This window comes from Aspergillus chevalieri, chromosome 4 (genome assembly GCF_016861735.1).
Source record: "Aspergillus chevalieri M1 DNA, chromosome 4, nearly complete sequence".
In the NCBI taxonomy this organism is placed as follows: Eukaryota; Fungi; Ascomycota; class Eurotiomycetes; order Eurotiales; family Aspergillaceae; genus Aspergillus; species Aspergillus chevalieri.
In genome coordinates, this window is record NC_057365.1 from 3,709,261 (window position 1) to 3,732,910 (window position 23,650).

The window sequence follows — 23,650 nt, forward strand, 5'->3', positions numbered from 1 at the left end:
GGCCAGCGACCGTGCTGCACCGGTCACATTGATCCAACTCACTCACTCGAATTCTCCGACCTCTAGTTCAGTCGATCTGAACAGGGATACCTACACGATGGCCCTCCGTCTCGCCAGGCTGAGGTCCATCCTCCTGGCCATGATCACCATTCTCCTCATCAGCGCTATCTACCTCTACTGGATCCCGACTCCGGCTTCGACCCCTGCCTCCGTCGTTCCCAATACGGCCTTCCAGGTGCCTCTGGCGGAGCGACAGAGTTCTTTCTGGAAAGCTTTGCATCCGATCCTGCAGAAAAATGCACCCGCGAATCCTCCTCCCGAACGTCGTGGAGATGTTGGTGCGATTCACTTCAATGCCTCCTCGACCGATCCTCGACCCGACCTGATCCTCCTCAGCGACCAAGACCGTAATGCGATGCAAGTGGCGCACGAGAATTTCGTCCTTGATGTCCGTCATTCGAAGGCTTTGCGGCCTGTGCACAAACCAGGGTCCCGAGGCATTGTGTCGACTGCGGGGGGTTCATATATGCCAGTGTTTTTGTCGTCGTTGCGGATGCTGCGTCGGGTTGGATCTACGCTGCCGGTGGAGGTATACATGAAGGATTCGACAGAGTATGAGAAGCGCATCTGCGCTGGGATTCTTCCGAAACTGAATGCGCGGTGTCTTGTTCTGGCAGATGTGGTGGGCAAGGAGGCTATTGCGCACTACCAGCTCAAGGTGTTCGCCATGCTGTTTTCTTCATTCGAGGAGATACTCTGGATGGATGCGGATGTCTTCCCACTTTACAAACCCGAGGAGATCTTCGATGCGGACCCTTTCAAATCCACAGGATTGATCACCTGGCCCGACTTCTGGGCCTCATCAGTATCTCCGGCCTACTTTGCTCTTTCGCAGCAACAAGAGCCCCCCATGTCTGTACGACAGTCGTCGGAAACTGGCGTTCTCATGGTGTCGAAAAAGAGCCATCTCACGACTTTGCTTCTCGCAGCTTATTACAACTACTACGGCCCTTCGCATTACTTCCGGCTACTATCCCAAGGCGGCCCGGGCGAGGGCGACAAGGAGACATTTCTACAAGCAGCGTCGGCCGTGGAAGAGTCGTTCTACGCCGTGAGTGAACGCGTGGCAGCTATCGGTCACCCAAAGAACGGCGAAGATGGGATCTCAGGATCGGCCATGGCACAATCGGACCCCATTCATGACTACATCCTGACCAGCCAGGACAAGTATCGAGTTCAGGACCCATCCGTGGCCGAGCCTCCACGTGTGTTCTTTATCCATGCACATTATCCCAAGTTCAACCCAGCCGAAAATGTTTTTGGCATGAAATGGGAAACCGCCCCGACCCTTCGACCTGATGGTACCGACGGACGGGCATGGACGACACCTGAGGACACTCTCGAGCGATTTGGATACGATGCGGAGAAGGCATACTGGGAAGAGATCAAATGGGTCAGCTGCAACCCGGACGTCGAGTTTCGCACGTGGAATGATAAGCCAAAGATCTGCGCCAGGGTCGAGAACTACTGGCAGAATGTGTTTGCAGAGCCGCATCAGGATGATCCCAAATTCGGGGGGTGATGATTGACGGGGTTCTATGGATTTATCATTAACGCCATAAGGGCGTGTATTCCTATCACGCATTGATAGGGCGTGGCTTCTTGTTGCATGACTGGAATGCCTTCCCCCACCAAGGGATGTTGCGCCAGTGTTCCGGGCATATCGCGACTAGCGATTTGATTCACAGGGCAATGCTTGGCAGACTATCTATAGCATCTGTCACTACGAGTCAAGACCATCATGTTAATATCTCCATTATTAAGATACAAGCCATCAGACCATGGCAAATCTAATGATACACATCCCAACCGAAATGCTAAACAATCATAAACGAATCATAGACTCATGCATCGAATTATTTGATACCCTTCTCGCGCAGCCTCTGCTCATCTTCCTGCTGGAGGTTGTGGTCGACCTGGGCGCCCCGAGAGGGTGGGTTTCCGTGTAACACGGCCTGCACGTATATTAGCTTCCACCTCATCACAGACAGATCAATGCAAACATACCGGAGCCTCGGGGTTCCTCTTGCTCAATTCGGCTTCAGGATCATAGCCCGAACCCGATGCCTTGGACGAATCAGTCTTCTGCGACTGAGCGGCGAGCTTGTTGGCAATGGAGCGGTCGTCCTCTGTTCTCGTTAGCGACCATCAATATGTCCCCAGTGGTAGAAACGTACTCGAATCGATGTTCTTGTGACTCCGGTGTTGACCCTCCTCGTATCTCTCACGCTCGTTGATCTCGGACTGGGGGACGTTGCGCTGGTCACCGGCTTCGTAGATGGCGCCGTGGCCGACGTTGGAAAGGCCTGCTCCGGAGGTCCTGGACTGCATTGTGTGCTGTGGTTTTTAAGCGTGCTTTTACCGAGAAGAATAGTTGTTGATTGATAGAGAGTTCCTGGCCATGACTGGGTTCTTATACTGGGTCATACCGGACACAGAAGTTGTGATGTCATACTGAATCGGTGAGATCATATATTGGTTTGGTGGGGCGAATTGCAACACAGCAGGATTATACTAGTATAGACAAGTATGAACACGCATTCGAAAAAAATGGAACAACAGATCAAGTGTGCTGTTGTGTAATGTCGATTCGGTGTACTAAGATCCCGTACAAGGTTGTGCCGATCTACCCCAGTAGCCCCATTCAAGACACGCGAGACACTACGAAGTACGGAGCACTAATAGCTAAGGAGGGTCATATCAAGGCTATTTTACTTCACTCTATGTTGTACTTGTACAGAGTAGAGCATCGAACGACGTCGTACACGTGACTGACAGAGCCCGAAACAGTAATAGATCGTGCTCGTCTATACTCCGTACAATTAGAAACAATACTCCTGTTCTAAATATACCAAAGGATCATTATCTTAGTTAGTACATACTATAGTACTGACTGACTGGATAAGGAGATATGTTATGGTCAGTATTACATGTCATTCTCAGGCAGCACCATCAAATTTTGTTAAAATGCCACTTCAAACCTACGATAATTCCTCGACTGCTGTGATCACGCCTGGCCCTTGCTCAGTATCTGTCCATATCGGGATACTTACTGCACCTTGCCCATGCCCAAGTGGAAACTACGCATCCATTGACAATCGATCTGTCAATCATGTTCAGTGCACGCATACTCTTTCTCAGCATGAAGATGCAGTCTCCACAACATGCCGTCTATCATTCAAAATACAGCACTATCTTCTACGCATGAGCGAGTAGCTGAGGGAATATTATTACAGGTCCTTCGAAGGAAATCGCAGCGTTTACACCTAGACACGAGTATCCTCGTTATGGTCTCGCATCAAAAAGCAGTAGGTCGTCCATGTGCGAGACACTCCAGGAAGTGGAAAGTCCACCCTCGCATCTCTCCTTCAACACCATGTGGCTCGACTGGAACCAAATACGCAGATATGGCATATCACTTGGCCCGAAACGATCGAGGACTGTAACACATCGAATTCTGTTACACGTTACTCAACACCCTTACAAAGCGCCCACGCGATAGGAATGACTCGCCTTTAGGCCGACGCCTTTTGATAATCGATGAAATCCAGAGATCATACAAGTATATCAGTCTATGGAATAATCTGATCAAATTTATCATACCTGGCTTCGGAATATTTGTCGTGCTTTTCGCTTCTCACGGCGCCCCTTCTCGCAGAGTATTGGATGCCAAAACCCAGACACCTTTCTATTTGCATCCGAAGCAACGCGTCGGAATCAAACAGCACTCGGACTCGGGTCTCTCTCTTCCCTTCACTCGTGGAGGGTTTGACAACGTAGTTGCCCGCATATGCAGTCTACGACCAGGAGAAATTTCGACCTTCAGTTGAACTACTGGACTACGTCTGGGAGTAACAAGCTGGCATCCCTCAGCAGTACAAGCGGTACTGACCGAATTAGCTCAATCTTCTGTTGGTATTCCTGTATATTATCCTTGCTGATTATTTAACTTGATTGCTTCAGAGCTTCGAGCCCTTTCGCAAAGATTCAGCGGGAATATCACTCACCGATGCACTGAGTTATCTACAGAGCGACGAATTTCTAGTTCAAATGATCAAACCCCCCCAATTCTGATGTGGTCTCCCCACGGTTGATTTCCTGAAGGATCATCGAGAAGTCGATGATTCCTTGCAGGAAGCCGTGCTATCATCGCATTCTATGCAACATCTGGATAGTTTGGGCGAAGACGACCTGGAATCACATGTGTCCGGCTGGCTCCAGGAGCTTCGCACGGCCGCCCCCTGCAGACTCTGAGAACGACCTCCGTGGATTACCTTATTTACAGTTATCGTGATGATACTCCTGTAAAAAGGAGAATTACCGGACAGCGCGGTAGGCTGCCCTATAGACCGCGATATAATATTGATACACGCCATGAGGAGTTCAAAGGATTTCTGGAAAACGAGAAATATGCAGAGCAACATGAGAACATTAGGGATGCCATTGCTATATATGACCTAGGTGTGATGCCGTATGTACTACACACCGTGAATTTACAAGGAGGTCGGCCTGTTCCTCTTGAAGACTTTACTCATCGTATCACGGATCGTCGGCCATAATGGATAGAGGTAAATCTATCCATCTCTCAACAACTCCATCACAGTCATTCTCATGAGTAGAAGCTAATCAGCGTGTTTTAGGGGTTCAATTTCACTCATGTCCGATTCAGAATCATAGAGAGTGAACGCTCGCTCACGAAGGACAGGAGCTTGGACCCTTCCCAGGCTATCATGAGTCCCGACCCTCTGCTTACACTCCTACCCTAGACTTTCCTTCAGGATGACTGGCTTGTGGCTATGGTTTGCTCTCTCTGGGATTCTTGTGATCGGTCTGCCAAGCTGTGTGAAATCGTCGAGTTGAACATGGATCCAGAAGACGCAGACACCGCTCGCGCTCTCAATGATGGCATTCTATTTTCGGAATACTGCAGCAAGCTTCAAGAGGATACTATGCAATGTCTGGATCATTTGAAGGAGGACAACCTGGGATCACAAGTGTCGGGCTGGCTCGAACAGTTCCAGACTGGGCCTCCGCAGCTTATGTGCACAAGCACCGGGCCTTCCCCACTATACGTTTATCAAGTCGATTATCCTATCTCAGAAATGAGAATGAGCTACCAGCCATCTATAATTCACATGTACGCTGCGAGGAAGTCAAGCAATTCGTGGAGCATGAGCGCTATGCTGCGCATCACGAAAACATCAAAACAGCCAGTAGTATATATGATGATGATGGCTTGCCCAGTGGTGAGATAGCGCAGATAGATTGACTCTGGTTCTTGCTCATGGAAAATGGGCTTTATGATTCTCGGGCATTGAAATATATTTCTCTTCTCGACATAGTTGTCAATCCAAAATATCCGATGTGACTAGCTTATCGGAGAGAAATCAACATCAACAGACATGTATCCCCATAGAAATAATCAGTATTTGTTTATGTACCTGTCAGAGGGGTTCTGACTCTTAACTCGCTTACCGCGACGGGTCGGCGAGCACCAACAATCCTTTTCTCCCCCAGATTATAGTCCACAATGACGTTCCCTACAAGCCTACCGGCAGAAGTTCTCACAGAGATCTTCAACAGTTGCGACACCCTCCAACAAGCCATTGCACTAGGCTCAGCATGCAGGAGATTCCGTTCCCTATGGCTGTCTATCTCTTCCCTGATTATTCGCCGGCTCGGGAGAGCTGAGATCCGGGCATTTGATGATGCTTTAATAGCAGTAAGTCCATTTGCCTGACCATGGCAATTATCTGCGACTAACTCCTGCCAGGTTCGCGCCACAGCCATAGCGCAGAAACACCTTGCGAATGGAAATTTACCTCCGGATTCGTTTCCATTCCATCAGCTCAGTCCAGAGACAAATCTCCCATCGCACGATGAACTCCTGGGCATCTTTGGGTACGAGCATCTCGTCAAGTGTTTCGAGAACATTGTCTGGCATGACCTGTTCAAAGGCACGGTCGGTCTCGAAGACTTTGACGAGAACACCGAGAGGTGGGAAACCTGGCGAGTTGGGTTCCATGCGTCTATGTATCGGCTCTTCCTTGTTGGCGCGGCACTGTTTCGAGCGTACCAGGAACCATTTTTCCCATACAATGACGACCATCCTCGTGATTTCCTTCAAACGCTGAAGACAGCGATCTCTGAAGAACAATACTTTGTGCAGTCTGCATTCGACTTGAACGATATTCAATATCTGCTTAATTACTCTGCGTATAACTTTGGAGATCACGAGGGGCATCAGCAGATCTTCGGACCACTTGTCGAATTCCTTGTTCGCCTGAGTAGAGCAAGAGCTCACGGTCACCAGTTGAAGGAGGTCCCGTCCCTATTTGAATCTATGGGGTTCACTAGCCCACCTGGCCTTGATTATAACGAAGCCTGCACTTTATTCGCCGAGCTCGTCCAACTCCTATTCGCATATTATCAGTTAGACCGTCTATACGTAAAACTAGTCACATATCAGAAGCGAAACGGCGAGTGCATCCGCTCCAGGACTCGCCTACGACAAAAGGTTCATCGGCAACCCAAAAAGACGACAGTCATTATTCCAGGAGTCTTCTATCCAGATGAATTTGACATGCCGCGACGAATCGAAGACGCCGGCAAATTGCTGAGCGTGAGACCGGCGGACCTATCAACAAAGACGGCAGTGCTATCCACCGATTTTCCCTACGAAAACCTTGACATTCTCCTCCAATGCTTGCACCGTGCGTCAGGCCAACCGAATAAGTATGATGACTTTTTTAGCACGCACGAGCCGCATTACGAATTCATACAGTTTCTTTGCCGGAGGCACCTTGGGCTTCGCTTCAGTGAAGAAGCATTTGATCCTATGAAAGAAGAAAGCCATTATTCCCTGTGGGAGGGGGAACGCAATGTGTTCGATCAGACCACGCAAGATATCCAGGCAGCGGCGGAAATGTTCACTTCCGCAGACACCGAATATGAGTCTTACTTTGAAGAGATGGAGTGCATGATCTAGTTGGATGGATTTAACTGTAAAATGAGAGGCCTATTCTGGCTTCACCACGCCAGCGGGATGATATTTCTCCGGCTAGACCTAGAATAGCATTGCCAACAATGGCTGCTGGGCCTTCAAAATAACCAGCATCAAATGATCCTTGCCTTCTTATGCTTCCAGGGACAGTGCCAACCTCACCGACATCTTCATTCCATTCATGGAAGAAGATCACACTGCCCAGAATTCGCCATTCATATGGTTCATGTACAAGCTCTCTGGTCATTACAATCAATGGATAAACACGGCGATGAGGTTTCTGGGTGATATCGCTACTAACGAGCTAACGAGTTAACGAGGAGACTGTGTGTATGGTTAGTGGTGGGCTGTCCTATTATGACCATGGGAAATTGAAGCATGATTGATTTCACATTCATTCTTCACGTGCTTTCAATGGTCTTTTGGAGAATTCCGTGGATTGACAATGTTTTTTGATCAGGGACATGATTCTTGTATTTTCATCAGGCTGGGAAGTAAGCCCTATTCTAGCCGTGATTGAATTATCACCTTTTTGCACTTCTGTACTGTGTTGTGCCCCATCACCGTTTCTGCAGACCTATAGCTCGTATTATCCGCCAGTATGTAACTGAGTATTTGTCTTGTTAATCGACCATACTATTGAACATGGCTAGACGTACTTATGTATACTTCGGAGATAAGACGGAGCAGCATTACCCCACACATCCATCCCACTTTAGCTGAATATCTAGCAGGACCAGCACTCAACCACCCCCAATTCAACCCAGATACCCTGCCCTCTACAACAAAATGACGGTCGAAGTCGCCTATCAAAACCTCTTCCAAACCCTGGAATCTCGCTTCCAATCCGTCACCTCCATCGATGCCTCGAAATGGCCCATCCTAGCCATGGCAACCCTCGTCGCGGGCCCTGATCCTGACCAGGCCCACAACCTCTATCTCTACCTCCTCAACCAACCCGAATATAATAAACCAGGTTCAGAAGCCCGCAAAGTTCTGATCCGTCGACTGCGCGAAACCCTCTTCAAAGCCATCCCGCTCGTCGGCGTGTGCAAACCCATCGAGGCGATTCTGGCGATCAGCAACGTCGAGCGGGAGGAGGATAGGGAATACACTTTCACCCGTGAAAACTGGCAATGTGATGCTGCCAACCATGGGCGTGCAATTGAGTGGTTTCAGAAATTGTACGCGGGGAATTCATCGGGCACATTGGATCTCTTCCGCTCGCACCGCGACTTCGCCTGGTTATCCACGGAGATCACGTACGGGCTGTTCCTGTCTGATCGGCAGGTGTTAGATGATGTTGATACGCAGCTGGTTGTGTTGCCAGGGATTATGAGCCAGAATTTGAAGACGGAGACGCATTGGCATATTCGAGGGACGAGGAGGTTGGGTGTGCCCAAGGAGGATGTGCAGGTAATCTGGGATTGTGTGCAGCTCGTCGCAGAGTTCTTTGGAATCAAATTGAATCGCGTGCCAACGGTTGATGCAGTTGAGCCGGATGTCTAGATTTACGCCTTATGTATATAGATCTACAGTAGAGTGTGTAGAAAGACATAGACTGAATGCATGCAATTAATCATCTATTCGTGCTCGCATAACCCAAAACCCTTTATAAAACAAAACGAGAAAACAAAATGCTAGTCCCTTACTCCATTTCAATGGTACCTGGAGGCTTGCTGGTAATGTCATACACCACCCGGCAAACACCGTTGACCTCGTTCACAACCCGACGGGACACCCGCTTCAGGAACTCGCCGTCAAATGGATACCAGTCCGCAGTCATGAAGTCCCTGGTTTCCACCGCACGGAGCGCAATTACCTGCTCGTGCATGCGCTTGTCACCCATCACACCGACTGCCTTGACCGGCAGCAGTGCCGCAAACGCCTGGCTGATGTTCTGGTACAGGCCGGCAGCCTTGATCTCCTCGATGAAAATGACGTCGGCTTCCCGTGCGATGCGCAGCTGTTCGCGGTTGACTTCGCCCAGGATACGGATGGCCAGGCCCGGACCGGGGAAGGGGTGGCGCCAGATGAGGTCGTGCGGGATTCCGAGGTTGGTACCCAGAGCGCGCACTTCGTCCTTGAAGAGCTCGCGCAGCGGCTCGATCAGCTTGAGGTGCATGCCCTCGAGCAGACCACCAACGTTGTGGTGGGTCTTGATGGTAGCGCTAGGGCCCTTGAACGAGATACTCTCGATCACGTCGGGGTACAGAGTACCCTGCAGAAGCCACTCGATGTTGCCCTCCTTATCAGAGCCGGCAGCAGCATCGGTGATCGATTTGGCGGTCTCCTGGAACACCTCGATGAAGGTGTTACCGATAATCTTACGCTTGCGCTCGGGATCGGTGACTCCCTTGAGAAGGTTGAGGAAACGGTCGGAAGCGTCAACGACCGTGAGGTTAATTCCCAGTCCCTTTTCGAGAGTCTCCTGCACCTGCTGGGCCTCGTTGAGACGCAGCACACCGTTGTCGACAAGGACGGCGTGGAAGCGGTCGCCAATGGCCTCCTTCATCAGCTTGGCAGCGACGGTCGAGTCGACACCACCGCTGACAGCACCGATAACCTGACCGTTCGGACCGACCAGGGTCTTGATCCGCTCAATCTCCTTGTCCACGAACTTCTCCATGCTCCATTCCTGCTTGGCACCACAGATGTCGACAGCAAAGTTCTTGAGGATCTCGGTTCCGCGGGGAGTGTGAGTCACTTCGGGGTGGAACTGGATACCGAAGTAGGGCTTGATGGTGCTTGCGATACCGGCGAAGGGAGCGTTTTCGGTGGTAGCAATGACCTCGAAGTTGTCAGGGAGCTTGGCGAGCTTGTCGCCGTGGGACATCCAGACCTGAATCTGGTCATCAAGACCCTGGAAAAGACGATCGATGGAGCCCTCCTTGCCAGCTTGACGGTGGATGTTCAGGTTGGCGTGTCCGTATTCCTTCTTGTCACTGGCCAGGACGTTCTTTCCGTGGTGCCAGGCGAGTTCCTGCAGACCGTAACAGATACCGAGGATGGGGACATCCAAGTTGAACACCTCCGGGTCGACGTGAGGGGCGATCTCTTCGTAGACGGAGAAGGGACTTCCGGACAGAATAACACCGGTGGGCTTCCAGGGCAGTTCGGCGATCTTCTGGGTGCATGGCAGCATTTCGGAGTAGACATTGAGTTCACGAAGACGTCTGGTGATCAGGTGGGAGTACTGAGAACTGAAATTTGCGACCTGTTAGCGCTCTTCGAATAGCAATCTCTCCTTCTCGTCTTTCCTCAAACTCACCCGAAGTCCAAGACCAGGATAGTATCGAAGGTCTTGTGCGGCTCAATGGCCGTCTCAACGTTGGAAGCCATAATGCTGGAACTGGGGATGTTAAAGGAGACTGAAGTAGAAGATCTCCCCAGACAAAAGCAATGTAGAAATTGGTGGGAATGACTCCAAAGGAAGAGAAGAAGAAAAACATCACCCCGCGATAAAAAAAATCGATAAAAAATTCCGAATCGGGTATAGCGCGGGGCCCCATCGGAGCAACTTTTTTGTACGGATTTGCGCCTCAACTCCGACTCTACAAGTCAACGTACATTTTCTATACAACCCTCACTGGTTTATCACATAATGGGAAAGCGCAAGCAGCTCAAGGATAGCGACGTTGTCATGGGGGGTGCTGACCCCTCCGCCGAGGGAGACGAGTCCGACGAGGTACGTCGCATAGTGGTGTCCGCGAATGCGATAGCGATAATGATAGCTTGCTAACGGATATCGAGTACAGGAGATGGACATTGTGAACGTCGACTTTGAATGGTTTGATCCTCAACCCGCGGTGGATTTCCACGGCCTCAAGAATCTCCTCCGTCAATTGTTCGACGCCGATGCCCAGGACTTCGACATCTCTGCCTTAGCCGATTTGATTCTGTCCCAGCCATTGCTGGGGTCGACAGTCAAGGTCGATGGCAACGAGTCTGATCCATATGCCTTCCTCACAGTCCTCAACCTCCAAGAACACAAAGACAAGCCCGTGATTCAGCAATTGACCTCCTACATCCAGCACAAAGCCTCATCTGTTCCCTCCCTTGCACCGCTGGCAACTCTCCTTTCGCAGACTCCTGTTCCGCCTGTGGGTCTGGTCTTGACTGAGCGATTGATCAACATGCCCTCCGAAGTCGTCCCGCCCATGTACAGCATGCTCCAGGAAGAAATTGCTTGGGCCATTGAGGAGAAGGAGCCGTACAACTTCTCGCACTACCTGATCGTGTCGAAGGGCTACGAGGAGGTCGAGTCGAAATTGGACATGGAAGATGCGCGTCCGAACAAAAAGAAGAAGAAGTCCGGCGACAAGGTGGAGCAGTTTTACTTCCACCCCGAAGACGAGGTATTACAACGTCATGCGCAATGCTATGGCTCGTATGAGTACACACATGAGCGCGATGAAGGACACTCGGACTCGAAACGGGCTTTCCAGGAGCTGGGTATCAAGACAACCGGAAGCTTGTTGTTGATTGATGCTTCCAAGTTCGAAGATGCCGTGAAGGATGTCACTGGATACCTCAAGCCTCCTGTGTAATGACATTAATGAATATTGTTTGGAAGGGAAGAGAAAAGAATGTGCTGGTTCCATGATTTCTATCCATGATTATTTTTTATGCGTTATTCACTTAGTATATACTGCATGGCGTATCTCATAAAGCTTTCATCTGTCCTTATGTATCACTCCCACTGCGTTCCCTTCAGACGCTGCATGAGATATTCCACCTCGACTACCTTGGTGAGTGGAATAACGCAATTCTACAATGATGTTAGCGCACTCCCGGAGGCTTCTTGCTAGCGTTGAACTCACCTTATACATGGACACGACCGCGTCGGTATCAATCTTCGGCCCCGACTCCACGGGGAAAGCAGGATCGGTACCGTACGTCCTGGCCTTCAACCCTAGTCTCTCCAGCACCTTCTGCTCAACTTTGGAATCGGTAATGGCCGCGTCGATCCCTGCGCGGTCGTTTTCCTTGATCATCTTGACAAACCTCTCCGGCTCCTTTTGGAACTTCGACTCCGCGACGAACTTGCCAAAGTGAATGCGACGAGACAGCGCTTGCAAGCAATTGACATCACATGTTGCCGACGAGCCGTAGTTCTCTTGTGCCTCGCCCCGATCGCCCTGTTCTGACTTAGGGCAGATAGCGGGAAGGATCTCCTCCACGTAGCGCTGCTTAATTGTTTCGTTCACGTTCACATCGTTCTCATGTAGGATCTTGGGGTATCTCAAAGGCTGCAGGACGGGATCTTCGAGGGCATCAGGAAAGAAGGGGTATTCGTCCGGGGATTGGTAACGGCGGACTCGCGATTGGAGACGTTCCTGCTCGCGGAGCAAGTACTCCAGCAAACTGAGTTGACTGCCTGGGATGGATACGCCGCCGCGCACATAGATAGTCTGGTTGAGGGGGAATTGCACTCGTTCGATCAGGTGAAAGGTAATGGTATCTTCAAGGCGACTATTGCGAGACCATGAAGTGAGTTAACTTTTCCTTATAGCGGGGCAGGAAAAATGCGACCAGAGGGGACAAAATGTGAATACATTAACTGGAATCGGATGTTGGCCAAGTCCAACGCTTTGGAAGGATCCCCAAGACTGACAGCAGCGTCCATGATGCCTAGTAAGTAAGGGCAGGGTGTCAATCGGAAAGGGGGGATGGTGGGAGTATGTTACTATCTCTACATCGGAAGCTTGAAGGCGGGGGGGGAGATCATAGTCAATCGCCTCGATGGTATGCTGTATACTTGTACATTCTACAGTCCACGGACATGTTACCATAATGATACTTTCAGCCGCAATTAGCATGACAAGCCCTAGAATCCGTATATATTCCACAATCGCACATGCGACCTCAGCAATTTCTTGTCTGATGCTTGCAGTATGCTGAATAATCGTGTGGCAGGGGTCACATGACCTGCACGGCATAGCGGCCTGAGCCTGTACCCTCGGCACACGACAGCCAGCACTGACGCTTGGAGGGGAATTTCTATAGTTAGCTTGTTAGGTTTTGCGCGCATTCTATATTGTCGAATAGAATCGACCCTATAGCGCTGCTTGTGAACTGGCGACACTGCTGTACGGAAACGCTAATCCCTCCCCGGCAGTAAAATTACTCTCGGGAATGCGGTAGGAACTCAATCAACTCAATCGGGTTGAATTTCTCACTTCCTCCTCCCTCAACGACGCCCTTCACAGACTGCAAGTGAGATCCTTGTCCCTGGTTCAGGCAGCTGTATATTTGCTTTTGCTTTCATACAGCTTCTCTTACTTGCGTATGGGTCTTGCTTAAGTCCGGAGTGCTCCCCTCTCTGGTAGGACCTCATGGAGAAGCACCGCCGGGATGAGTCCCCTTCCGGTCTATCAGATATCATCGAACAGGACGGCCTTTTAGGAACCGGATTAACGGTAAGCCAATTCCATTGCTTGTGTCTACCCGGCCATTGCTGATTGTGTTGTGATGGCATTCTCCAGTCCCGGCATATCGAAGCCTTTGGACGCAAGGTTACTTCCACAGCCGGACATCTGATGGGACCATCGGGGGACTCGACTAACAGTGGTCATTATCACAATGCCATGGTGGGCATTCACCGTGAATTACGACGCCCGAATACGCAACGCAAAGTCTTCTCGTTAACCCAAACAACCCCCACCGACCTGGTTCGCTCGAAGCTTTCCACTTCCGAAATCCAATCCCGCGCCGTTTGCGCCCTCCCCGATGAGCTGCTCGCGAACATCCCGGATGACTCCAGCTCCTACTCGCTGTTCGAAGGGTTTCAGGTTTCCCAGGAGGACCGGGAATACCGAAAGTCTCACCGGCGGCGCACATCGAAAGGCAAACAATTGGAAGATGGAAAGTCGGCGGGTGGACTTCCGTCATCTCCGGATGGTCTGAAGAAGGAGCGGGAGATCCACAACCGTCGGTTGGAGATGATGGGTGTTCGCAAGAACATGTGCAGCTCGGAGATCCACGATATCGACAACAAAATCGCCAACCTCCACAACATGCGCAAGATTGTTTTGGATCGATTGGCAGGCCTGGAGATGGATGAGGCAGAGCTGGAGAACGAACGTAGGTGCATACCTGTTTCCTAAACAATACCTAGAATCTACATCTGACCCTAAACAGTGACCGAGATCGACAATAAGTTGGAAGATATTCAAGAAGAGCCCCCGGAGACCCCCAAGACCGCTGATACCCCGAGAACTTTTGAGACAAGCGATAACTCGTCTGCGTCGGGAGATCCGGCCATGGATGCTTCGTTTATGTCGGAATCGATCTACCAGAAGTTGCCTTCGACGTCTCCAAAGAGCATAAAGCATAAATCTACCAGTAAGTCCCCGGAGACTTTGTTATCTTGCAGAATGATATGACTGATGGGAATAGGAAAACGGTCCATGCCTGTCTTACATGAGCACTTTGAGCCTGGTTCGATGATCAAAGAAATCGAAGCGCACACTGATATGGTAACCGCCATCGATTTCGACTATCCTTTTGGCACCATGGTCAGCGCAGCCTTGGACGATACTGTGCGGGTTTGGGATCTCAATGCAGGCCGGAGCATCGGGTTCTTGGAGGGCCACCATGCATCCGTGCGGTGCCTCCAGGTCGAGGACAACATTGTAGCCACAGGGTCTATGGATGCTTCGATTAAGCTGTGGGACTTGAGTCGCGTTCGCACTGTTTCCCGATCCAGTCATACTGGTAAGCACGAGGAAGACGAAGATGACGTGTTCTCGTCGCCCCCGTCTACGACCATGGAAGATTGCTTTGTACACTCGCTGGAGGCCCATGTCGCTGAAGTAACTGCTTTGCATTTCCGAAACAATACCCTGATTTCTGGCTCTTCCGATAAGACTTTGCGGCAGTGGGATCTGGAAAAGGGTCGCTGCGTGCAAACGCTGGATGTTCTCTGGGCTGCGGCCCAAGCAACTTCATTGGGCACCGAGAGCCAGTGGCGGCCAACTGGGCGCACGCCGGACGCCTCTGCGGACTTTGTCGGCGCGGTTCAGTGCTTTGATGCCGCTCTGGCCTGTGGTACTGCTGACGGTATGATCCGTCTTTGGGATCTTCGGAGTGGGCAGGTTCACCGCAGTCTTGTTGGTCACACGGGACCTGTTACCTGTCTGCAGTTCGATGATGTCCACTTGGTCACTGGTAGTTCGGACCGCAGCATCCGGGTACGTTTCTTTTTCCTATTTTGCTTTCCAGATGGCTAACTCGTGTTTAGATATGGGATCTTCGCACTGGGTCTATCTTTGACGCCTATGCCTATGACAAGCCAATTACCAGCATGATGTTTGATGCTCGACGGATTGTGGCCGCCGCAGGGGAGAATGTGGTCAAAGTTTACGACAAGGCCGATGGACGCCACTGGGATTGCGGCCCCGGCGTTGGCATTGACGAGCAGGGACCGTCCCCGCCCAACGTCGAGCGCGTCCGACTAAAGGATGGATACCTTGTTGAAGGCCGAAAGGATGGTTTTATCGGGGCTTGGACTTGCTGAGCGACGAAAGCCCGAGAGAAGTACGATTTCTTGTTACGACGTTCCGCCCATTACATTATAGCTATGTCAATTACAGTTTTATCGTTTTTCATTCTTTTTTCATTTGCTGATCCGCGCAGTTTGGAGCTACTATGTATACTACTTTTGGAAGCCAATATAGAAGCAAAGCGACTGACCCAGCCAGCTGTACGGAGACAAAAGCAGGAGTTCATTGTTGTATAGAAATGGAGGCCATTGTCATTTTAACAAAGAGCAATGCCAGCGTAGAGATGGAATATACTCTAGAATAAGAGACATAAGTCTTTCATCCTTTCATCCCAACCTGTTGACTTGAACAATGAGTGAATAGATCAATGAACAATGAATGCCAAGCCTTGTCCCAAACAGGAAACAATGAGCCGCAGATTGGCGGCCGTTTTTCATCTGGCAGACCCCCCTCCTCCACCTCCACCACCACCACCGCGAAAAGAGCCACCATACCACGATTTATTGGCAAAAACGCGTCTCTTTCCATAGTCGGGAAATACAACTCTACAAGCCGACATCCCCCACGAGCCAACTCCTCTCCGTTGTGTCGCCAATGCTACTCGGGTGTTGATCCGTGTCGCGTCGCGCCGTGTTGTGGTCTCATTGCGGCGCCCAAGACGACCAGGAGAGAGAAAGAAGCACTTCATGGTGGTTGTTCAATCACCTTTGTGTTTTCCGTCAGAAAGGAAACATCCACAAAGAAACCGGAAACAGTGATCTTTGTTGCTCCGCGCAGCCAGCGACGCATTCGCTTCTCCGACGACAGCATTAATACCCCTCCGATTCCCTCGATCTCGAATTCGTCTCTTCTCGTCCTGTCTCGTCCTTACCAAAGAAACTTCACTTCTTACTCGTCCTGCTGTTAGAGTATAAGACAATCGGTAACAGATCGAATAACTACTTGCTGCAATTTGAACACTCCCTAAGGTAAGTAGTGCAGAGTACGGTCCCCTTAGGCCGCTGCTAATCTCCTACTTTCAGACAGTGACATGCCTCCTAAGCGCGCTGTGAATCGGCGTGATGGCCCAGTAGCGCGCTCCAACGACCACGGAACCCGTTCATATCTCGCGGAGATCTCCGGCCCACAAGCCACGAATCCAAACCTGCCAAACATTCCGGCGAAACCTTCCTGGGGTTACGGGTCATCGACAGCGCCGGTCTTCCCTCGCCAACTGTCGATAAAGTCGGGGATGAATGTGGACGATATGGCGGAAAGCATTGAATCTGGAGTGAAGAACGCGCAGGATCGCGACGAGAACGGTCAAGAGAATCCCCCGAAAGCAAACCCGAAGCCCCGTGCAAATTCGCGACAAACAAGACGATCGGTGTCCGCCAGTGTTTCTCCAGCGCGCCGTCGGAGAAGACGCGAACCTACTCCGGATCAGGTGCAATTGCTTGGTACGCTGAGAGAATCCACGGTCTCTCCGAACCCTCACGCTAGAGACGGCCTGTCGACCGCGACGCCGTCACCTCCGATTCCACACGCCATCTCGACAGAATCTAGTCCTCCCCCTGTTCCCCCATACCCGACTTTACCATCAAACGAGCCTCTTTATCCCTCTCCGCTTCTTCGACTCGATTCAACAGCTCGCCCGGGTGCCCCGCGTGAGGGCTCACCCCAGCAAGAAGACTCTCTTGACAACGAGTCGGTTATTTCGTGGAGCCTGGAACGGAATATTCATGAAGATGATTTACAACGAACCCGCCCCGCTAGGTTTCGCGAGGAGCGACATGGCAGGAACCTCACAGCGCCGCCTCGACGATTCTCTGGTCTTGCGTTCGCAAACGAAACTATTCAGGAGGAAGATGAGCCTGAGTCAGAGGCCTCTGCTAAGAACTCGCCTACGCCCGAGCCGGTACCAGAACCCCAGACTCAAAGCAATGCACAGCCCAGCCCTCCGCCAGAACGTCAACCAGAGCCCGGGCCCGCGCCTGCCCCAGAGCCTGCTCCCGAACTTGCCTCCGAACCTGCCCTCGAGCTCGAACCGCCCACGGCCCCTACGAGGACAATTATACCTGGGATTAATCTGCGTGAAACCTCGTTTCTTGAATCTAGCCCACCATCGCCAGTGCAGTCCGTCAAGGCCGCAGTCAAATCCGGGGTGCAATCCATTCCCAGACCACCCTTTTCTTTCCGCCAAAGCCAAGCGGCTAGGATAGCTGCCATTCTCATTCTGGGGACACTTTCTGTCTTCACGGTCTTTACTTTCAGTGAAGATTTGGCCGATATCTCCAGCGGCATCCGCTCCCGTCTCCCATTCGGCAGACAATCGCCTTACATTCCATTGGACGGTACCGCAATGGATGCTATTCACAGTCTCAGCAAACATGTGGCAAGGATAGACACGCGGGTTTCGTCGCTGTCTGGGGAGGTGGCTACTGTCAGGTCGGAGGTCGAGAATATGCCACCCTCGACGACTGTGGTAGAGCCCGTGCCGGTTTGGAAAGCAACACCCACGCCAAGGATCAATTTCCTCACGCAAAGCATGGGCGTGGAAATCGATCCTCAAAAAACAAGCCCGACTGTCGGCTTGCCGTCTAACTTTTTCGAGCGTGCTACTCATCGTTTAATGGAACCCGCCACGAGTTTGGTCAGATGGCTCTTTTCCTCTCCAGAGCCATTGGGGCCTCTCGCGGCTTTGACGCATTGGGAAGACGCGGGAGATTGTTGGTGTAGTACCCCGGATTCTGGTGTGTCCCAATTGTCTGTCGTACTAGGCTTGCCGATGACACCGGAAGACGTTGCTGTGGAGCACATTCCGAAAGGCGCCACTGCCGATCCAGAATCAGCACCTAGAGAGATGGAGCTATGGGCTCACTACGTTGTTAGAAGTGAAGATTCCTCTACGAGCCGATCTTGGATGCCGTCTTTCCTCTCGTCCTCGAAAAAATCCCCCAAGCGATCTGGGTCTACAGGCTTCTCGGATCAGTATTTGCCGCGTGAGAAGATCATGGACGCCCTCCGCATTGCCTATCGCGGTGAGCCCGATGGTTTTTTCTCGGACGACGAGCTCTTGGGTCCTACTTTCTACCGCATCGGACGGTGGACGTATGACATTAATAGTCCGGACCATGTGCAAGATACTAACCTAGCAGCTGTTATCGATTCGCCTGATATCAAAGTGGATCACGTGGTGTTTCGGGTCAAATCTAATTGGGGTTCTGATTCTACCTGCATGTATCGGTTGAAGTTATACGGGCATCTGTGAGGAATCTTCGTGTGTTTTGTTTTTGTTACTGTTCTTTTTAGCAAGGCGTTCGATGGGCATGGAAGGGTGGATTGAGGCGTTTTGCAGTGTCCTATTCGATTGATTCTCGTCCATTCTTTGACTTGCCGCATCTTGAAAGGCGTTCAAGGTCTAATAGAACCATGTATATCTTGTTCTTTGTGAAAGCGTCCGATTTGTTGATATACCAAGTATTCCAATTTGATAACAAGCTTATATCATTATTTCCTCTAGTTTTCAAAGCACAATTACACACTCGAATCAAAGTCTGGATTCACCCACGATGGCAATGGCGCTGATGCCCGCATCAACGCGCCGAATTTCTGCAACAGGGCAAAGACTAGTGTCCCTCCTCCGGCGACGATGAGTGCCTGTGCGGTAAAGGTCCAGGTCCAGCCGGACGAGGCTTGCCAGGAGGAAATAAAGAACTATATCATAACTCATGTCAGTTTTTTTTTTATTTTTTTTCTTGGGAGGGTTCTGGTAAGGACATACAGGGTTGATAAATGCACTGAGGTTGAGGAACACAGCATAGAAGGTGATGACGCTGGTGGACTGAAGGGGATAGCTATCGACGATGTAGCTGCTCGTCACGGTATTTCCGACTTGGATTCCCGCGGCGACTGCGAAGAGTAAGTTGAAAAGTAAGACAGAGACGAGTAAAAGGGAAAGATTACTCACAGAGAAAGAAAGCCACTTGACCAACCATCCAGTGGTAATTCTTGTCGACGCTGATGCCCCAAAGAATCAATCCGACTAGCTCAAGGTAAGCTTCATATACATATATTGAAGGGCAAAACTCACCAGCTGTGACTAAAATAGCAGGATACGCGAGCCAAAGCCTCATTTCAGCCACGCGAACGTTCCCATTCTTCCTCGCTAACCGGTCAACAAGCCAGTCGCTTAACCTCCCCGAGCAGCAGACCTCAGATACCAGCGTTCCGATGAACAACCCCAGGAACAGCAATCCCTGGATCAACGGGGTATACGATGCGTACGCGGCAGGTACCATCGTGATAACGGACAACACCCACCAGTACCAGAGGAATGAGTATCCAAGAATTGCGATGACGACGACGGGGAATCGGAACGTGAGGAAGAATCGGATAACCGAGTCCCAGGGTTTGGGATGGCGCATTCCTGGTATGGGACGGAAGTTAAGGAAGGACAGGCTCTTGGTCCTGGGGATGCCGGCTTTGGATGAGACAGTTTGGTGAAATGCTTTTTCGGGATCTGTTGCTGTCGTTATTCCTGTCTCTGTTGACGACTCCGATGCCGGCTGCAACATTCGATTACGCGGATATAAGGTCTCGGGCATGAAGAAGAGCTCAAGGACAAGGAGGATGGCGAAAAAAATGGCGTTGAACCAGTTAATCCATGCAACGCCGAGAAGGTTGAAGAAGCCACCAACTGCCCAAGTCAGTGCGTCCCAGTAGGACTTCCCTGGGGCCTTAACTTACAAGTTGGACCGAGAAGAAGCCCCGAATCAATGGCAAGTACCCATAACCCAAGCTTTTGTCCGCGTTCATAATTAAAGAACAGATCGTTGACTTGTTATTCTTAGCACCAGAGCGTTCAAAACAAAGCACCGAAGGCTAAACATACCCACTGCCATACCAACCGTCGATGCCGGACTCACACCAAATCCCTGGAAGAACCGAGCAGCCATATACCCATCATACCGGTTAGCCACTGCTGCTCCAATAGTCGAGACTAATGCAAGAGTAGTGCCAACAATGAAAACAATCCGACGACCGTATATTTCGCTGAGAGAAGACCAGAAAAGCGGCCCGACTGAGAGGCCCAACGCTGGAATGGCGACGGTCCAATTCACCTGGGCATAATTGATGGCAAACTCAGACTGGATACCAGGAAATGAGGGAACAGTGGTGGTGGTGATGTACGTGAAAAGGAAATATCTGTTGTGCACTTGTTGGTATGGACAATTGCCCATGCCCCAGAGGGAGGACGGACGTACTTGAGCATCACAATTCCGAGAATGGTGTGTTTTTGAAGCCGTGACCAATTCAATGGATCCAGAGTGTCTGACGTAGGCTGGGGATGGGCAGTGTCTCCATCTTGACCTAGCGATACGTCTGGCTTCTCATTTGGTGTCTGGTCTTTCATGACTAACGCTTCGTGATGTCCAGGGAAGCGAGCCCGGTATGGAGGAAAACTCTGGCGATGAAATTCTATCATCCTGGTGCGTTTATGTCTTTTTCATCCTGAAAGCAACTAGTGATATCTTATCAGACAGTCCGAAGTGCGAGACAGTACCCCAGCCGAGATTTTCCTGCGATGTTGACAAAGAGTGCCATTACAGGGTGACGGACAGGCCTGCCGCAACGTATGGCTGATAAGGATAGTACTGACATGAAACAGAATCACCAGGCTGCGTAGATGAATGCCCTTTAGTTTGCCATGCATCATCCTATTGTGAGGATTGTGCTCGTGGAATGGAGTTAGGGCCTTAGGGCCGGAGAGATAAACTACGATGCATGAATAGTGCCGCCATGAGTTCGCTTGCTTCATTGTGCATTCTGATTACAAACGGAATCACTTCATCATACTTAGTTGAGCTTACTCGAAATCAGAGATAACGAGAATTCGCGAGGATCGGAGGGCAGGAGAAAGAAAAACTCGCCAGCCATTCAGAACTGTTGATAAGCCTTTCTCCACACACCAACAGCCATGGGCTATGCGGGCTGAGTCGATGCAGAATGGATTAGCTTTTCTACGCTTACCTGCCTTTCTGGGACAGATGCGAGTTCAGATGCTCACTAACTCCTTGCAGCTGGATATACATACAGTTCGGAACGAGCGACATTTGAATACAAGCGACTACATATGAATTTCTATATATCGGAGAAACTTGCAGACCAGAGCTCGCTACCAAAGCAACTTTCTGCTGCTCATCCTCGACAATGGACCGACTTCCTCTTGAGCGCAGTGACAGCGTTTCCGTCGCAAGTGAAGCTCCCACGGAATATACATCGCTTTTGCCGAAGCCACTCGACGAGGAAAACTGCAACGATCGAGTTGATTACAGGGAAGATGACAGCATTCCTCGGATTCGTCTCATTGTCGCTGAATTCTGGGTCCTGCTGAAGGGATCGATACCGGTCATTCTGGCCTACACACTACAGAACAGCCTCCAAACCATGTCTGTACTAGTTGTCGGCCGGACGTCGCCGGAGAACCTTGCCACGAGTGCCTTTTCGTTTATGTTCGCCATGATCACGGCCTGGATGATTGCCTTGGGTGGAACGACGGCAGTGGATACGCTGGCTTCTTCGAGTTTCACGGGCAGTTCGAATGCGCATGACTTGGGAGTATTGTTGCAGCGAGGATTCTTTGTGCTGGGGCTGTTTTACTTTCCGGTTGCTATTCTCTGGGCCTGTTCGGAGCCGGTGTTTCTATTTCTCGGACAAGATCCGGATTTGTCTAGAGATAGCGCGAGGTTTCTGACATGTCTGATCCCTGGAGGACTGGGGTACATCTTTTTCGAGTTGATGAAGAAATATCTCCAGGCACAAGGTATGACACTCAACTTACAACTTCTAATTTACCTCGCTAACAGGAAGCAGGCATCATGCGACCCGGAACGTATGTGCTCTTGATCACATCGCCTATCAACGCAGCTCTGAACTATCTCTTTTGCTATACTCTCGGGATCGGACTGCTTGGAGCTCCCCTTGCTACCAGCATCTCATACTGGCTCTCTTTCTTTCTGCTCGTCCTGTATGTACGATTTATTTCCGGCTCCGAGTGCTGGGGTGGATGGTCCCGCGAGGCCTTTCAGAATTTGGGTACTTTTGGCCGGTTGGCGATTCTCGGAATTGTGCATGTCGGGAGCGAGTGGTGGGCTTTTGAGATAGTCGCCTTAGCAGCTGGACGACTGGGAACGATCCCACTGGCTGCACAGAGCGTAATCATGACAGCAGACCAGATCCTCAATACAATACCTTTTGGCGTCGGGGTAGCCACCTCCGCGAGAGTGGGAAACCTCCTTGGCCTCCGCAGTCCATCCGGTGCAGCACGAGCGGCGAATACCGCGGCATGGCTGAGCATGTCACTCGGGGCCGTGGTTCTGGCCGTGCTGATGGGCACCCGGAACCACTTCGCGAAGTTATTCAATGATGATGATCGCGTGGTCCGACTCACGGCCGAAGTGTTACCGCTGGTGGCTCTTTTCCAAATCGCGGACGGGCTCAACGGAAGCTGCGGCGGTAGTCTTCGCGGAATGGGCCGGCAGCATGTGGGTGCGCTGGTGAACCTGATCAGTTACTACTGCGGCGCGTTGCCATTGGGTGTCTGGTTGGCGTTTCATGGATGGGGATTGCAGGGGCTGTGGGCGGGACAGTGTATCGCATTGTATCTAGTGGGGATGCTGGAGTGGGCGATCGTTGCTTTGAGCAATTGGAATGTTGAGGTGGATAAGGCGTTTAAGCGGATGGATGGTATGCAGTAGATAGTACTTATATGAATATGACGAGTTTACTACGGAGTATATTTTTGGTGCTTTCCCAAATGAGTAGTTGAACGAAGGGCCTTATCAGTCGACGTTGTTGCGGCTCCGAGGAAAAAGCCCGTTGCCGGAGATAAGATGATCATCCTGTCACCACGATAAGATAACCCTGATGGACTGATATCTTAATATCGCGTTATCAACCATTTCTCTTCTTCCCCGACTTTCTCTTTTTGTATAATATGCGACGTGCAGGGATCTTCATCATTTTGCTTGGATCATTAAGCTTTCGACACTTAGCATCTGTTTCAGGAAGTTGGAGGAAGTGGGCCGGTTGTCCTACT

At 50.8% G+C, this 23,650-nt stretch overlaps 11 protein-coding genes across 11 annotated transcripts; 7 read left to right on the top strand and 4 right to left on the bottom strand.

Moving 5' to 3' along the window:
- Positions 1–97: 97 nt before the first annotated feature.
- Positions 98–1,582, top strand: ACHE_41334S (alpha-mannosyltransferase; the record flags this gene model as incomplete). Its single annotated transcript, XM_043279633.1, has 1 exon — positions 98–1,582. One exon carries the CDS (start codon positions 98–100, stop codon positions 1,580–1,582), a length of 1,485 nt encoding a protein of 494 aa, XP_043137292.1.
- Positions 1,583–1,916: 334 nt separating this feature from the next.
- ACHE_41335A (uncharacterized protein) lies at positions 1,917–2,391 on the bottom strand (the record flags this gene model as incomplete). The annotated part of the gene is made up of 3 exons (XM_043279634.1): positions 1,917–2,015; positions 2,068–2,189; positions 2,238–2,391. The coding sequence occupies 3 exons, from the start codon at positions 2,389–2,391 to the stop codon at positions 1,917–1,919; spliced, it is 375 nt and encodes a 124-aa protein (XP_043137293.1).
- Positions 2,392–5,590: 3,199 nt separating this feature from the next.
- ACHE_41336S (uncharacterized protein) lies at positions 5,591–7,048 on the top strand (the record flags this gene model as incomplete). Its single annotated transcript, XM_043279635.1, has 2 exons — positions 5,591–5,782; positions 5,834–7,048. The coding sequence occupies 2 exons, from the start codon at positions 5,591–5,593 to the stop codon at positions 7,046–7,048; spliced, it is 1,407 nt and encodes a 468-aa protein (XP_043137294.1).
- Positions 7,049–7,852: 804 nt separating this feature from the next.
- ACHE_41338S (uncharacterized protein) lies at positions 7,853–8,572 on the top strand (the record flags this gene model as incomplete). The annotated part of the gene is made up of 1 exon (XM_043279636.1): positions 7,853–8,572. The coding sequence occupies one exon, from the start codon at positions 7,853–7,855 to the stop codon at positions 8,570–8,572; it is 720 nt and encodes a 239-aa protein (XP_043137295.1).
- A 139-nt stretch (positions 8,573–8,711) lies between these two features.
- Positions 8,712–10,405, bottom strand: gua1 (GMP synthase (glutamine-hydrolyzing); the record flags this gene model as incomplete). The annotated part of the gene is made up of 2 exons (XM_043279637.1): positions 8,712–10,266; positions 10,335–10,405. The coding sequence occupies 2 exons, from the start codon at positions 10,403–10,405 to the stop codon at positions 8,712–8,714; spliced, it is 1,626 nt and encodes a 541-aa protein (XP_043137296.1).
- A 262-nt stretch (positions 10,406–10,667) lies between these two features.
- BCP1 (protein-transporting protein BCP1) lies at positions 10,668–11,613 on the top strand (the record flags this gene model as incomplete). The annotated part of the gene is made up of 2 exons (XM_043279638.1): positions 10,668–10,751; positions 10,822–11,613. The coding sequence occupies 2 exons, from the start codon at positions 10,668–10,670 to the stop codon at positions 11,611–11,613; spliced, it is 876 nt and encodes a 291-aa protein (XP_043137297.1).
- Positions 11,614–11,756: 143 nt separating this feature from the next.
- On the bottom strand, positions 11,757–12,692 carry ARO7 (chorismate mutase ARO7; the record flags this gene model as incomplete). The annotated part of the gene is made up of 3 exons (XM_043279639.1): positions 11,757–11,834; positions 11,887–12,538; positions 12,622–12,692. 3 exons carry the CDS (start codon positions 12,690–12,692, stop codon positions 11,757–11,759), a joined length of 801 nt encoding a protein of 266 aa, XP_043137298.1.
- A 709-nt stretch (positions 12,693–13,401) lies between these two features.
- On the top strand, positions 13,402–15,297 carry mdv1 (WD repeat-containing protein; the record flags this gene model as incomplete). The annotated part of the gene is made up of 4 exons (XM_043279640.1): positions 13,402–13,485; positions 13,552–14,149; positions 14,207–14,410; positions 14,465–15,297. 4 exons carry the CDS (start codon positions 13,402–13,404, stop codon positions 15,295–15,297), a joined length of 1,719 nt encoding a protein of 572 aa, XP_043137299.1.
- A 1,303-nt stretch (positions 15,298–16,600) lies between these two features.
- On the top strand, positions 16,601–18,820 carry ACHE_41342S (uncharacterized protein; the record flags this gene model as incomplete). Its single annotated transcript, XM_043279641.1, has 1 exon — positions 16,601–18,820. One exon carries the CDS (start codon positions 16,601–16,603, stop codon positions 18,818–18,820), a length of 2,220 nt encoding a protein of 739 aa, XP_043137300.1.
- Positions 18,821–19,086: 266 nt separating this feature from the next.
- Positions 19,087–20,965, bottom strand: ACHE_41343A (putative MFS transporter; the record flags this gene model as incomplete). Its single annotated transcript, XM_043279643.1, has 7 exons — positions 19,087–19,266; positions 19,334–19,461; positions 19,520–19,594; positions 19,643–20,248; positions 20,299–20,388; positions 20,444–20,757; positions 20,817–20,965. 7 exons carry the CDS (start codon positions 20,963–20,965, stop codon positions 19,087–19,089), a joined length of 1,542 nt encoding a protein of 513 aa, XP_043137301.1.
- A 797-nt stretch (positions 20,966–21,762) lies between these two features.
- ACHE_41344S (MATE family efflux transporter) lies at positions 21,763–23,309 on the top strand (the record flags this gene model as incomplete). The annotated part of the gene is made up of 2 exons (XM_043279644.1): positions 21,763–22,375; positions 22,426–23,309. 2 exons carry the CDS (start codon positions 21,763–21,765, stop codon positions 23,307–23,309), a joined length of 1,497 nt encoding a protein of 498 aa, XP_043137302.1.
- Positions 23,310–23,650: the final 341 nt, after the last annotated feature.